The 16,687-nt window shown below is 35.2% G+C and overlaps 1 protein-coding gene across 11 annotated transcripts in view; it reads left to right on the forward strand.

Annotated features, from left to right (window-relative positions):
- The window catches only part of LOC123531494 (putative sodium-coupled neutral amino acid transporter 11), a 76,187-nt gene that overhangs the window by 54,278 nt on the left and 5,222 nt on the right, over positions 1 to 16,687 (forward strand). For all 11 annotated transcript variants that reach the window (XM_053518541.1, XM_053518542.1, XM_053518539.1 and 8 more), the window contains 6 exons: positions 1,000 to 1,068; positions 5,965 to 6,071; positions 6,775 to 6,854; positions 10,468 to 10,538; positions 13,937 to 14,098; positions 15,949 to 16,061. In XM_053518541.1, the coding sequence (XP_053374516.1) occupies positions 1,000 to 1,068; positions 5,965 to 6,071; positions 6,775 to 6,854; positions 10,468 to 10,538; positions 13,937 to 14,098; positions 15,949 to 16,061 (602 nt within the window). The remainder of the gene's footprint in view (positions 1 to 999; positions 1,069 to 5,964; positions 6,072 to 6,774; positions 6,855 to 10,467; positions 10,539 to 13,936; positions 14,099 to 15,948; positions 16,062 to 16,687) is intronic.

Raw genomic sequence — 16,687 nt, forward strand, 5'->3', positions numbered from 1 at the left:
TTGACAGTCTTTACAGACATAACAGTCAGCCAATGAAATCCATTGATACAAATGACTGGTTCTTTTGTTGCTGTTTGCATGCCTTAAGGTTGGGTAGAAGCAAACTCTGCTGTAACCACACATTGGAACAGTGTCAGAATGTCTGTAACAACTTGGCTGACAAAAGTCATTCAATAGCTGCAACTGTTAACCAGCTTAACAGTTCATCACATTATAAAGGAATGACCAAGTCTTTGCAAGTTTTAAAAACAATATTTAATGGTATGTCTGTTTCAGTTATTTGAAACTATTCAACTGCCTCTGTATCCTAATGCTTTGAATGTGGGAGGTCATGGGTTCGCTCCCAGACTGCATCAACCCAAAGACATTGAAAATGGTGCTAGTAGCTTCCTTGCTTTGTGCTCAGCACTATGAGGATAGTTCTGGGACAGGTCAGCTTGGTGTCAGTATAATGTGAGTGGATGGGGTATCATGTCATGTGTTTAAGGCGTGATATATCTGTGTGGCAGCACTATAAAGCTTGGCATGGTGCTCATTGCTAAAAGAATCATTTATATAAATGACAACTTGTTGAAAAAGGTGCTATAACTGAACACACACAACATTAACCATTACCCTGCTAAATTTCTAAAATGGACTGGTCAATCATTCGATTTTGGCAGTACCATTTATTATTCAAAGAGATGTTCACTGAAAATTTAGTGACTGAATAGCAAACAGTGCAGACCATGATCAGACTGCACAGATGTGCAGGCTGATCTTGGTCTGCACTGGTTGCAAAGGCAGCAGGCTTAAGGTTAAGGCTGTAACATGGATTTTGTGGAATATAAAAAACCCAAACTTGAGGAAGTGCATATCCAAAGAACAATATTAATTAATCATTTAATGAATTTTCAAAAGTGTGGCACACATTGCAAGTGATTCATAAAACTCTGTTTGCACGTGTTCATGAATTGCAGTGGTACCTCTGGTCATCTCTTACTTTATATTTGATTACAGCAATGGTGAGTTACAATGTGATAATTGGTGACACCATAACAAAGATCATAGTTCGGATAGGTGGGGAACGTAAGTATGCATAACATTGTTTAAAAAATCATAGTCCAGATGAGGGGAAATATAAGTACGTGTAACATTGTACAGTAATAATAATAGTTCAGATAAATGAGGAAAATCAGTATGCATTTAAGATTGTATAGTAATAAAGTCTGGATAGGTGAGGAACATCATTTAATAATAACTATAGTCCATATAGATGGGGAATGTAAGTATGTGTAACATTATATACAGGGGTGTACCTGGATGATTTTGAACTGTACGCCAGATATGAGCAGCATAGCTACAAACCAAGCAGAGATGCTGTGAGTGTGGGTAGTAGGTGAGGGAGGGGGTCTCTATCTCCCGGCGGATAGGTTTTTTTTGGGGCCTCCCTTTGAAAATGTTAAAAAAAAATTGGCAAGAGATGCATTCTCTTGCTAGATCTGTATTCCAGTGTAATATGTTTTGTTAGTCAGATTTTTACTACAAAATGGAAAAGATAATGATATAAATTCTTAGTTTTCACACTGCTCATTCGTACTGGCAGGGATCGTGACAGTGTCTAAAATTGCAATTGGAGCAGCCCCGGATATTTTGAGGAATATAACCATTTTTCGTATAGAGCGCCCTATGTAACTTTATTCTGGTGTTTCAGTAACCCGTTCACTCTGGCACGATACTTGGCCCGTATATTAGTATTCATTAATTATTTATCTAAGAATTTAAAATGTTTAATATCTGTTTCGCAGATTTTTCCTTGAATTACTTCGATACAATGATAAATATGCCAGAAAAACAGTGTTTTGTGAATTGCTCTATATAATACACTCTAATGTCTAAGATAACTTTAAATCAACAGTCACAGAAGATATATAGTCATGTTTCAAAATATTTGCGCCACTGAAACAATGCATCATTCTATGATATATTTTATTGTGTGACTGCCAAGACCCACGCAGGCATATTATGTATCAATCGCCAAAGGGACCTAACAATGTGTCTGTTAGGGTAACTGCATATAAACTCTTACCAAATCCCAACTGCTACACATATTCGAACCGTGTGCAAAGCTGTTATAATCATCATTTATTTATTTATTTGTTTATTATTTAATATCCTTTATAATGTGAAGATTGCATAGGCAACACTCTCACATTAAAGATATACTAGATTTTTGTTGTTATCATTTTTGAAATCTCCATCAATGTGTTTAATTTAACACATGACTTCTGCATCGGCATTTTAACAGGTTTTTTGATAAATGTATCTACCCACACATTGCAAATATTTCAAGTTTTCTTATGCAGAATAAAACATTACTTTTTTCTAGTAAACGTGAACAACATCTAATATTGGCTAACGCAAATTCAAACTGCATGACTGCACAATATAAAGTACTTTAAAGTTCCTGGTATATCAGATTTCAATCTATCTGATCAACATGAGTTTGTATTATAATAAATTACAACTGCAGGAAAAAGGAAAATATATGTAAATCTTTGCTTATGCTCAAAATGAGATACTTTAACTTAGATGCGCATTATAACTGATAATTAGGGATTCATAATGAACAAGCAATAAACAATTTTTCAGCAATATTGTCTAATTTTAAACCTATTGCATAGTACTGTCAATTGTATGTTTACATACACATGTTCATATTTTCAAATGTAAAATTCAATAGCATACCTTTCAGATATGGTGTATAGCTTGAAACCGCTCATATCTTTGTATGTTCGAAACCCTGCATGGGGTGTCTATTTTTTAATAAGAATAACCCATCATGCTGGCTTTGTGAACAATTTATGGCTTTATCCAGGTACCAATTCATGGCTAAAGTTATGTCCGAAGGAGGCACCCGGGGTCTTCCTCCCAACATTAAACACTCTTAAAAGCTAGGTAGTTCTTTTGACTTGTAAAATATTGCAAGTTTACTTTAATTGATCATCTTATACTAAACTTTCTAAACATTTCAGGGTTTACCTGCATATTTTTCATGACACTCAAACACTTGCTTTACTTTCAGTGTTCGAATGTTTCTACTTAAGTTTGCCACTTTTGTGAGCCATATCTGTGTGAAATTTCTTCTGTAGAAAACTTCAACTAAGGAATGCCGAGTATACACTTGTAATAAAGGTCATATGACTTGGTTGTGAAAACCTTGACAAGTTCAATTAAAAATATAACTGATATGATATTATCACCACCAGTTGTTATGTCCGTATTCACTATTTGAGCTTTGTTCACTTTTGTGCTATTGGTTACAGTAATATTAATTCCATTGATGAAAATTGGAGATCGTGAGAACTGCAAACTGCAAATATGATATACAGAAAAACACTGTCAGTAAGACCAGCTTTCATCTGTAAAATTGCTTGTTTGTAAGCAGTATATGATTTCAAAAGAAGTAAGATATAAATAGATGCATCGTTCGAATGTGTTGCCAATGGCCCTTCCTGGGCAGTGCCCCATGTTTTCCTTATCTTTTCCTTTTGTCCCTGCTGTCAGTTTGTGTACTTGCGTATTTCAATTTTTGGCAGGCCTATTTGGCGATCTGTATCCCTGGCTGTGTTTGCTGTGAAAACACACAAATCAGTCTGATTTTTAAAAACAAATTTGATAATCTCATTACGATGATATTGTTCAAATGAAAAACTTCAAATAGCCTCCTAACCTCCTTAGGCTTTACATTTGATTGCATTCTTAGTATTTTAAGCCTTTTCATTTTCACGGTGCCAAATTTGAATTGAACACACAGGTGTATAGGCATGTACCTAGGTATGCACCTGATACAGATGGGGAATGTAAGTATGTGTAACATTATATAGATACAGAATGTATGTGTTACATTATATAGTGATAACCATAGCTGGTATAGATGGGGAATGTAAGTATGTGTAACATTATATAGATAGGGAATGTAAGTATGTGTAACATTATATAGATAGGGAATGTAAGTATGTGTAACATTATATAGATGGGGAATGTAAGTATGTGTAACATTATATAGATGGGAAATGTAAGTATTTATAACATTCTATAGATGGGGAATGTAAGTATGTGTAACATTATATGAATGTAAGTATGTGTAACATTATATAGATAGGGAATGTAAGTATGTGTAACATTATATAGATGGGGAATGTAAGTATGTGTAACATTATATAGATGGGGAATGTAAGTATGTGTAACATTATATAAATGGGGAATGTAAGTATGTGTAACATTATATAGATGGGGAATGTAAGTATTTATAACATTATATAGATGGGGAATGAAAGTATGTGTAACATTATATAGATGGGGAATGTAAGTATGTGTAACATTATATAGATGGGGAATGTAAGTATGTGTAACATTATATAGATGGGGAATGTAAGTATGTGTAACATTATATAGATGGGGAATGTAAGTATGTGTAACATTATATAGATGGGGAATGTAAGTATGTGTAACATTATATAGATGGGGAATGTAAGTATTTATAACATTTTATAGATGGGGAATGTAAGTATTTATAACATTATATAGATGGGGAATGTAAGTATGTGTAACATTATATAGATGGGGAATGTAAGTATGTGTAACATTATATAGATAGGGAATGTAAGTATTTATAACATTATATAGATGGGGAATGTAAGTATTTATAACATTTTATAGATGGGGAATGTAAGTATGTGTAACATTATATGAATGTAAGTATGTGTAACATTATATAGATAGGGAATATAAGTATGTGTAACATTATATAGATGGGGAATGTAAGTATTTATAACATTATATAGATGGGGAATGTAAGTATGTGTAACATAATATGAATGTAAGTATGTGTAACATTATATGAATGTAAGTATGTGTAACATTATATGAATGTAAGTATGTGTAACATTATATAGATAGGGAATATAAGTATGTGTAACATTATATAGATGGGGAATGTAAGTATGTGTAACATTATATAGATGGGAAATGTAAGTATGTGTAATATTATATAGATGGGGAATGTAAGTATTTATAACATTATATAGATGGGGAATGTAAGTATGTGTCAAATTATATGAATGTAAGTATGTGTAACATTATATGAATGTAAGTATGTGTAACATTATATGAATGTAAGTATGTGTAACATTATATAGATAGGGAATGTAAGCATGTGTAACATTATATAGATAGGGAATGTAAGTATGTGTAACATTATATGAATGTAAGTATGTGTAACATTATATAGATAGGGAATATAAGTATGTGTAACATTATATAGATGGGGAATGTAAGTATGTGTAACATTATATAGATGGGGAATGTAAGTATGTGTAACATTATATGAATGTAAGTATGTGTAACATTATATAGATAGGGAATATAAGTATGTGTAACATTATATAGATGGGGAATGTAAGTATTTATAACATTATATAGATGGGGAATGTAAGTATGTGTAACATTATATAGATGGGGAATGTAAGTATGTGTAACATTATATAGATGGGGAATGTAAGTATGTGTAACATTATATGAATGTAAGTATGTGTAACATTATATAGATAGGGAATATAAGTATGTGTAACATTACATAGATGGGGAATGTAAGTATGAGTAACATTATATAGATAGGGAATGTAAGTATGTGTAACATTATATAGATGGGGAATGTAAGTATGTGTAACATTGTATAATATTATAGTGATAATCATAGTCCAGATTAATGGACAATCTTCAGACAGGTGTGTTCTTGATTTAGTCTTTTGAAACAATAAGTTAATGATTTGAGCCTGGTAATACTCAGATAGACAATACGAGTTTCATAAGTGCAAAGAATTGTAATTAAGATTTTCAAACTGCTTCTTACAGGTGAATATTTAATTTGAAATACATAGGTAATTTTGTTGACTTATCAGTTGTATTTTATTGTTGTTTCAGATATAGCTAACACTGTCCTGGGCAGTCGAGAATTTATCATATTTTTAGTGACGTTACTGGTGACACTACCACTATCACTGTACAGAAACATAACCAAACTTAGCAAGGTAAAACCATTATGTAGAAAATGTAACACTTCCTTTTAGATCTAGAATTTATTTTTAAAGCAGCAACATTTATGAATAGGTTAACAGATCTGTAGTCTATATACAACTTGAAGGTCATATTTCTGTTCTCAACAGTGTGACAGTACTGGAAAATAGAAGTTAAGTGTCCTGTTATAATTCTAGGTAATTTATGATGTCCATACATTCAAAGTCTTTTGAAGGGTCAACTTTGTCCTTATTTTGTTTTATCATAGCAAGTAATAGATATAACATAGAATCTAAATCATTTCACAAAAATGTTCCTTGAGTGACCTTCTACCAGGATTATGTTTTATTAATTAATATTTTGGTCCTATACAGAAACAAACAAATATATTATAGATATATTTTTTATAAATATTTGTTTCCATACATTATGCTTGGTGCACGTTAAGGTTGACGAGAGAAAGTGGCAAATAAAGACTTGTTAACAAACATCTAACGCTTTTACCTAAGTGACAGGACAATAAAGCCATTATTTGAACGCAACATAAAATGCATTTTGTAAATAAAATTCAGTGAACACAATTTATTTATTTTCATATACTTACTTAAAAATGGCTTTATTTCTGCCATCGAAGTTGCTAAAAATGCTTATTATTTTCTCCTATATTTTGTGCCACTATGCAAACTTTTCTTATCCGAAAGCATTTATTTATTTCAGTGGGCATTTGTATCTCTGATCCTGGTTGGTGTCATGCTGTTGTTTATTTGTGTACGTCTTGGAACATTTGCAATTAAAATGTGAGTAAAACTGTGTAGAACTAATTCTACCTCATTTATATATTTCTTTGTTCTATTCAGTTTGATGTCATCTTACACAAGATTTTGTCCTGTGCAGTTTTGTAACTATTTATAGTAATGTATGTAATAAGGGCTTATGAAACAATTTGTATTCTAGTAAAATACTGGTAACACATATTTTTCTGAAGACTGTAATGGTGAAATCATATATATTTAACAGACTAGAGCTCCATGGTTTATGTGGTTGCGTGTTTTTATGAAATAATTTAAAAATATTTATTGTTTAATACAAAATCAATTTCTTATTTCATTTTTTGTGCATCAAGATCTCATTGTTTAGGTGGTCGCTATTTTTAGCTCAACTACACGAAATATATGGAGAGCTATCCTACTCACCCCGCTATCAGCATTGGCGTCTTTCCTACTTTCTATTTGCTTTAAACTTAAAATAGTTATTCCTCATCATCACCCACATCATCTGACATAAGGGCCATAACTCTCACTCCAATATTTCATGAATTATCCCCCCTTTTTTGCTTAGAAATTCAGGTTAATGTTTTGGTGCACTTTCACTCTATCTCAGTTATTATGTCTCCCCCAGAAAACATATTGTTTTTGCCCTGTCCGTCCGTCCGTCCGTCCGTCCGTCCGTACGTCACACTTCATTTCCGAGCAATAACTGGAGAACCATTTGACCTAGAACCTTCAAACTTCATAGGGTTGTAGGGCTGCTGGAGTAGACGACCCCTATTGTTTTTGGGGTCACTCTGTCAAAGGTCAAGGTCACAGGGGCCTGAACATTGAAAACCATTTCCGATCAATAACTAGAGAACAACTTGACCCAGAATATTGAAGCTTCATAGGATGATTAGCCATGAAGAGTAGATGACCCCTATTGATTTTGGGGTCACTCCGTTGAAGGTCAAGGTCACAGGGGCCTGAACATTGAAAACCATTTCTGATCAATAACTAGAGAACCACTTGACCCAGAATATTGAAACTTCATAGGATGATTGGCCATGAAGAGTAGATGACCCCTATCGATTTTGGGGTCACTCCGTCAAAGGTCAAGGTCACAGGGGCCTGAACATTGAAAACCATTTCTGATCAATAACTAGAGAACCACTTGACCCAGAATGTTGAAACTTCATAGGATGATTGGCCATGAAGAGTAGATGACCCCTATCGATTTTGGGGTCACTCCGTCAAAGGTCAAGGTCACAGGGGCCTGAACATTGAAAACCATTTCCGATCAATATCTAGAGAACCACTTGACCAAGAATGTTGAAACTTCATAGGATGATTGGCCATGAAGAGTAGATGACCCCTATCGATTTTGGGGTCACTCCGTCAAAGGTCAAGGTCACAGGGGCCTGAACATTGAAAACCATTTCCGGTCAGTAACTTGAGAACCACTTGACCTACAATGTTGAAACTTAATAGGATGATTGTGCATGCAGAGTAGATGACCCCTATCGATTTTGGGGTCACTCTGTCAAAGGTCAAGATCACAGGGGCCTGAACATTGAAAACCATTTCCGGTCAGTAACTTGAGAACCACTTGACCCAGAATGTTGAAACTTAATAGGATGATTGGTCATGCAGAGTAGATGACGCCTAACGATTTTGGGGTCACTCTGTCAAAGGTCAAGGTTACAGGGGCCTGAACATTGAAAAACATTTCCAGTCAATAACTTGAGAACCTCTTGACCCAGAATGTTGAAACTTCATAGGATGATTGTTCATGCAGAGTAAATGACCCCTATTGTTTTTGGGGTCACTCCGTTAAAGGTCAAGGTCACAGAGGCCTGAACATTGATAACCAGTTCCGATCAATAACTTGAGAACCACTTGACCCAGGATGTTGAAACTTCATAGGATGATTGAACATGCAGAGTAGATGACCCCTATTGATTTTGGGGTCAGTCTATTAAAGGTCAAGGTCACAGGGGCCTGTTCATGTAAAATCATTTTTTGGAAATAACTTGAGAACCACTTGACCTACAATGTTGAAACTTAATAGGATGATTGGACATGCAGAGTAGATGACCCCTATTTATTTTGAGGTCACTTGATCAAAGGTCAAGGTTACAGGAGCCTGAACAGTGACTTGAGAACCACTAGGCCAAGAGTGTTGAAATTTAGCGGGATGACTGGACATGCCAAGTAGATAATCCCTATTGCAGCCAACCATCAGTGTCTCTTTGACTTCTGCTCCTGACCCCTATTGACTTCTTGCCTATAGGACTTTGCATTGGGGGAGACATGCGCTTTTTTACAAAAGCATTTTCTAGTTACTATATGGTTTTGATTCAAATTTACAACTGCTACAGTTGTTCCACATCATCGCCCACATCATATGACACAAGGTGCATAACTCTGGCACCAGTTTTTCATGAATTATGCCCCCTTTTTATTTGAAATTTCAGGTTAAAGTTTTGGTGCACTTTCACTTTATCTCAATTATAACTAAATGGATTTGATTCAAACTTAAAATAATTGTTCCACATCTTCACCCACATCATATGACACAATGTTCATAACTCTGTCACAAATTTTTCATGAATTATGCCCCCCTTTTTACTTAGAATTTCTGGTTAAAGTTTTGGTGCACTTTCACTCTATCTCTGTTATTACTAAATGGATTTGATTTAAACTTAAAACAATTGTTTAACATTATCACTCACATCATATGACATCATATGACACAAGAGTCATAACTTTGGCACCAATGTTTTATGAGTTATGCCCCCTTTTTACATACAAATTCAGGTTAAAGTTTTGGTGCACTTTCACTCTTTATCTGTTATTACCAAACGGATTTGATTCAAACTTGAAATAATTGTAGCACATCATCATCCACATCATATGACACAAGGACCATAGATCTGGAACCAATATTTCATGAGTTATGCCCCCTTTTTACTTAAAATTTCAGGTTAATGTTGGTTCTTTTTCACTATATTTCTGTTGGTACTAAATGGAATTTATTCAGATTTAAAACAGTGGTTCCACATGGCAACCAATATCATATGACACAATGTTCATGATGCTGGTACAAAAATGCTATGAGTTATACCCCCTTTTTACTAAAATTTCAGGTTCAGGTTGTGATGCACTTCTGTTCTATCTCACTTACTTGATTAAAACTTCAAATACATATTGTTACTCCACATTATTAGCCACATGATATTACACAGTGTCCTAGCACATTACTTTAGCAGAAATTTCCATGAATTATGTCCCTTTTATACTTATTTAATGTTCTGATACACTTCTCTATCCCTGTTAGACACAGACTGTTACATTTGACACAGACTTAAGCTTTTGTTCAATATCTTCATCCACAATGGAGTAGTTAAACACTTCAGTAACAGCTCCAGCTTCCTCACATGTACCCAGTTTCACTATCCAGCATCAAAATAATTGAGTGACGGCTCTTGTTATGATTTAGGATATGTTAAAAGTAGAAATTGCAGGGAAGTATGAAAAGATTTAGAAAACTTAAAGCTCAGATCATTTATAACACCAAATGTATATGCTCCTAGAAGTACACAGAATCATAAGTTACTAGGGTATCAGCTTTTATATGTTTTTTTGTTTTCTTCTCCAGCCCAGCAACAGAGGATGCCTGGACCTTTGCAAATGTGAATATAACACAGGCCATAGGAATAATGGCTTTTGGTAAGTTGTGTCATCAATTTAGAGACACTTTCCAAAGAGATTCTTATTATTTGTTTTCATATTTACAGCTTACATTGAACTGTGAGCTAATTATTGTTCAGGATTCAGTCAAAGCTTTCAGTGAACAGTTGGATATTTTGAATTCAAGATACAGTCACAGCTTATGATAAACAGTTGGATATTTTGAATTCAAGATACAGTCACAGCTTACGATGAACAGTTGGATATTTTGAATTCAAGATACAGTCACAGCTTACGATGAACAGTTGGATATTTTGGATTCAAGATACAGTCACAGCTTACGATGAACAGTTGGATATTTTGAATTCAAGATACAGTCACAGCTTACGATGAACAGTTGGATATTTTGGATTTAAGATACAGTCACAGCTTACGATGAACAGTTGGATATTTTGGATTCAAGATACAGTCACAGCTTACGATGAACAGTTGGATATTTTGGATTCAAGATGCAGTCACAGCTTACGATAAACAGTTCGATATTTTTAATTCAAGATTCAGTCACAGCTTACAATGGACAGTTGGATATTTTAAATTCAAGATACAGTCACAGCTTACAAAAGACAATGGATATTTGGTGTTCAAGATACAGTCCCGGCTTACAAGAGACAGTGGATATTTGATGTTCAAGGTACAGTCACAGCTTACGATGAACAGTTGGATATTTTGAATTCAAGATACAGTCACAGCTTACGATGAACAGTTGGATATTTTGAATTCAAGATACAGTCACAGCTTACGATGAACAGTTGGATATTTTGAATTCAAGATACAGTCACAGCTTACGATGAACAGTTGGATATTTTGAATTCAAGATACAGTCACAGCTTACGATGAACAGTTGGATATTTTGGATTCAAGATACAGTCACAGCTTACGATGAACAGTTGGATATTTTGGATTCAAGATACAGTCATAGCTTATGATAAACAGTTCGATATTTTTAATTCAAGATTCAGTCACAGCTTACAATGGACAGTTGGATATTTTAAATTCAAGATACAGTCACAGCTTACAAAAGACAATGGGATATTTGGTGTTCAAGATACAGTCCCGGCTTACAAGAGACAGTGGGATATTTGATGTTCAAGGTACAGTCACAGCTTACGATGAACAGTTGGATATTTTGAATTCAAGATACAGTCACAGATTACGATGAACAGTTGGATATTTTGAATTCAAGATACAGTCACAGCTTACGATGAACAGTTGGATATTTTGAATTCAAGATACAGTCACAGCTTACGATGAACAGTTGGATATTTTGAATTCAAGATACAGTCACAGCTTACGATAAACAGTTGGATATTTTGAATTTAAGATACAGTCACAGCTTACGATGAACAGTTGGATATTTTGGATTCAAGATACAGCCACAGCTTAAGATGAACAGTTGGATATTTTGGATTCAAGATACAGTCACAGCTTATGATAAACAGTTCAATATTTTTAATTCAAGATTCAGTCACAGCTTACAATGGACAGTTGGATATTTTAAATTCAAGATACAGTCACAGCTAACAAAAGACAATGGAATATTTGATGTTCAAGGTACAGTCACAGCTAACAAGAGACAGTGGGATATTTGGTGTTGAAGATACAATCACAGCTTACAAAAGACAGTGGGATATTTGATGTTGAAGATACAGTCCTGGCTTGCGAGAGACAGTGAGATATTTAATGTTGAAGATACAGTCACAGCTACCAAGAGACAGTGGGATATTTGGTGTACAAGATACAGATACAGCTTAAAAGAGACAGTGGGATATTTGGTGTTCAAGATACAGTCACAGCTAAGAAAGAACAGTGGGATATTTGGTGTTGAATATACAGTCACAGCTTACAAGAGACAGTGGGATATTTGGTGTACAAGATACAGTCACAGCTTACAAGAGACAGTGGGATATTTGGTGTACAAGATACAGTCACAGCTTACAAGAGACAGTGGGATATTTGGTGTTGAAGATACAGTCACAGCTTACAAGAGACAGTGGGATATATGGTATACAAGATACAGTCACAGCTTATAAGAGACAGTGGGATATTCGGTGTTGAAGATACAGTCACAGCTTACAAGAGACAGTGGGATATTTGGTGTACAAGATACAGTCACAGCTTACAAGAGACAGTGGGATATTTGGTGTACGAGATACAGCCACAGCTTACAAGAGACAGTGGGGTATTTGGTGTTGAATATACAGTCACAGCTTACAAGAGACAGTGGGATATTTGGTGTACAAGATACAGTCACAGCTTACAAGAGACAGTGGGATATTTGGTGTACAAGATACAGTCACAGCTTACAAGAGACAGTGGGATATTTGGTGTACAAAATACAGTCAAAGCTTACAAGAGACAGTGGGATATTTGGTGTACAAGATACAGTCACAGCTTACAAGAGACAGTGGGATATTTGGTGTTCAAGATACAGCCACAGCTTACAAGAGACAGTGGGATATTTGGTGTTCAAGATACAGCCACAGCTTACAAGAGACAGTGGGATATTTGGTGTTCAAGATACAGTCACAGCTAAGCTGTTTGATATACCAAGAGAACTACTGCTAAAAGAAAAAACAACAACAAAGGAGCACCCAAGGGTTTACCAGTTTCTCCTATAATTGCCAAACTCAATATGGATTAGTCTTTGAATGACAGGCCCTGAAACAATCCAGAACCACATTATGAGACCATTATGTAGATTATACTTTGACTAGTGAGGATAGACTCCGGCATGTAAAAGTTTTCAGAGCATTTCACTTCCATACATTCTCATTAAAATCTTACCAGAAGTCAAGGAGGACAGAAAAAATCCCTTCTTGTATGCATTATAGTAAGCATAAAGGAGGAAAAGTGGACATTTCTGCAAGTATATAGTTTCAAAGTTTCACTGAAGAGCATAAAATAAGAAATTATAAACTTACCAAGCAACCGGATTCATTTTATATGTGATCTTGTTCAGTTACTGTATGAAACAAAACCATCAACGCTTTTATGGGCATACACTAATGGACATATACTACCAGATAGAGTATCTTCTGATAATCTTGATAAAAGGCAAGTGCCAGAATTCTAATTGCCTTTAAAATTGACGGTTTTCTGTTGATAAATAGAGCTTCAGTCTGGAAAAGTTGTTTGGTTTCTGTAATAGAGGTTTCTAATTTACAGGGATATTTATCAAATGATAGGAGAAGGCCAAGTTCCAGGGTAGCAGAATTTGTTCAGTTTGGAGGAGTTTCCAGGATTCAGGGTTCCAGTTAAGAAGGGTTTCTTGCTTAGATTAATGGAAACAAATACCTCAGTTTGTCCTTGATAATTAAGTCTGTTCCACTTGTCATATTGAAAATATCTTACATTGTTACACTGTTGTATTGTTTCAGCCTACATGTGTCATCATAATACGTTCCTAATTCATGCCTCACTGGAGAATCCCACCAAAGAACGGTTTAACTTTGTCACACATGTCAGTGTCATGTTCTGTATGATGTTTATGCTAGTGTTTGGACTTATAGGATATGCTTCTTTCACTGGCTGGACTCAAGGTAAGTGTGTTTTATGCTTCCTTCACTGGCTGGACTCAAGGTAAGTGTGTTTTATGCTTCCTTCACTGGCTGGACTCCAGGTAAGTGTGTTTTATACTTCATTCACTGGCTGGACTCAAGGTAAATGTGTTGTATAATTCATTCACTGGCTGACTCAAGATAAGTTGTTTTATGTTTTCTTCACTGACTGGACTCAAGTGTGTATATAATCTTCCCTCTCACTGGTTCGATTTAAGTTGTTTTAGTGCATGTTCTTCACTGATGGATGCAGTGTGTGTTATGATAGCTTCTTCACTGGCTGGACTCAAGGTGTGTTTTATGCTTCCTTCACAGGCTGGACTCAATGTGTATTTTATGCTTCCTTCACTGCTGGACTCGAGTGTGTTTATGCTTCCTTCACGGGTATGGACTCAAGGTAAAATGTTTGTATCTTCTTACTGACTGGACTAAATGTTGGTTTTATCTTTTTCACTGACTGGACTCAGTGTGTGTTTTATGTTTTCTTCACTGACTGGACTCAAGGTGTGTTTTATGCTTCCTTCACTGGTTGGATTCAAGGTGTGTTTTATGCTTCCTTCACTGACTGGACTCGAGGTGTGTTTATGCTTCCTTCACTGGATGTGCTTCCGTCAATGGCTGGATTCAAGATGTGTTTTATGCTTCCTTCACTGACTGGACTCAATGTGTGTTTTATGCTTCCTTTACTGACTGGACTCAGTGTGTGTTTTATGCTTCCTTCACTGTCTGGACTCAAGGTGTGTTTATGCTTCCTTCACTGAAAGTGCTTCCTTCACTGTCTGGATTCAAGGTGTGTTTATGCTTCCTTCACAGACTAGACTCAATGTGTGTTCCATGCTTTGTTCACTGACTGGACTCAAGGTGTGTTTATGCTTCCTTCACTGGATGTGCTTCCTTCAGTGGCTGGATTCAAGGTGTGTTTTATGCTTCCTTCACTGACTGGACTGAAGGTGTGTTTTATGCTTCCTTCACTGTCTGGACTCAAGGTGTTTTTATGATTCCCCTCACTGTCTGGATTCAAGGTGTGTTTTATGCTTCCTTCACTGTCTTGACTCAAGGTGTGTTTATGCTTCCTTCACTGAATGTGCTTCCTTCAGTGGCTGGATTCAGTGTGTGTTTTATGCTTTCTTCACTCACTAGCTAGATTCAATGTGTGTTTTAAGCTTCCTTCAGTAGCAGGATTCAAGTTGCATTTTATACTTCCTTCACTGGCTGGATTCAGGGTGTGTTTTAAGCTTCCTTCAGTAGCAGAATTCAAGTTGCATTTTATACTTCCTTCACTGGCTGGATTCAAGGCATAGTTTGTGCTTAATTTAATAGCTGGCTTCAGTGAAAGTCATTTTATGCTTAATTCACTAGCTGGATTCAAGATGTGTATACATGTATTTTGTGCTTCCTTCACAGGCTGGATTCAAGGTAAATTTCATTAAATGAACACAAAATTAGAGTTGTTTGAACTCTATAAGTATGCAGAAAATGGCTCAAGGTTAGTTTAAGTTCAGTCATTATTTGCACATAATATAGAAAGTTTTCAACATTGAATATGACAAAATATATTTGCATGCTTACAAATTTCTTGTAGAAGTTAATTATTTTATAGCACATTTTTCAGCAAACTATTAAAACATATCTGATACTTTCTCAGCTATAGTTTTAAAGGTTAAGAAATTATCAAATGAGAGAAATTTAGTTCAAGTTTACATGCAAGATCAAAATATCTTTTACTTGTGAACACCATATCTTACGTTAATATTGTATCCAGTTTTCACTTGGTGATCTTACATATCCTATGTATATTGGTATGAATAATTCATTAGCTTGTATGTTTTCAGGAGATTTATTGGAGAATTATTGTCAGAGTGATGACTTAATGAATGCAGCAAGGTTTGGGTTTGCGTTCACCATCATGTTAACATACCCTATAGAATGTTTTGTCACCAGAGAGGTGTGTATGATACTTCACTGTAAAATCTAATTATGTTTAGTATTTATTCTTTTATGTGAAGAGATATTGATTGTGTGCTGCCTGTTAGTCAGTCTGTCTCTGTGTCTGTCCATCTTTCATAAAAACGATATATACAGACGACTTCCCTGAAATTACCAGTAGTTTTTAAACAATCTTTGTAGAACTGTTCAGTACTAAATGCTACATTTGCATAATATCAGGACTTAATGTTTTGTTAGCTCACCTGAGCAATACTCAGGTGAGCTTTTGTGATCGCTCGATGTCCGGCATCCGTCGTCTGTCGTCCGCCAACATTTAGCTTGTGTATGCCATAGAGGCTGTATTTTTCAACTGATCTTAATGAAATTTTGTCAGAATGATTACCTTGATGAAATCTAGGCCCATTTTGAAAGAGGCTGTATTTTTCAATTGATCTTTATGAATTTTGGTTAGAATGATAACCTTGATGAAATCTAGGCCAGAGTCGAAAATGGGTCATCTGGGTTAAAAAACTAGGTCACTAAGTCAAATCAAAGAAAAACCTTGTGTATGCGATAGAGGCTGTATCTTTCAATTGATCTTCATGAATTATGGTCAGAATGATTACCTTGATGAAATCTAGGCCA

The sequence above is a fragment of the Mercenaria mercenaria genome, chromosome 11 (genome assembly GCF_021730395.1).
Source record: "Mercenaria mercenaria strain notata chromosome 11, MADL_Memer_1, whole genome shotgun sequence".
Taxonomy (NCBI): Eukaryota; Metazoa; Mollusca; class Bivalvia; order Venerida; family Veneridae; genus Mercenaria; species Mercenaria mercenaria.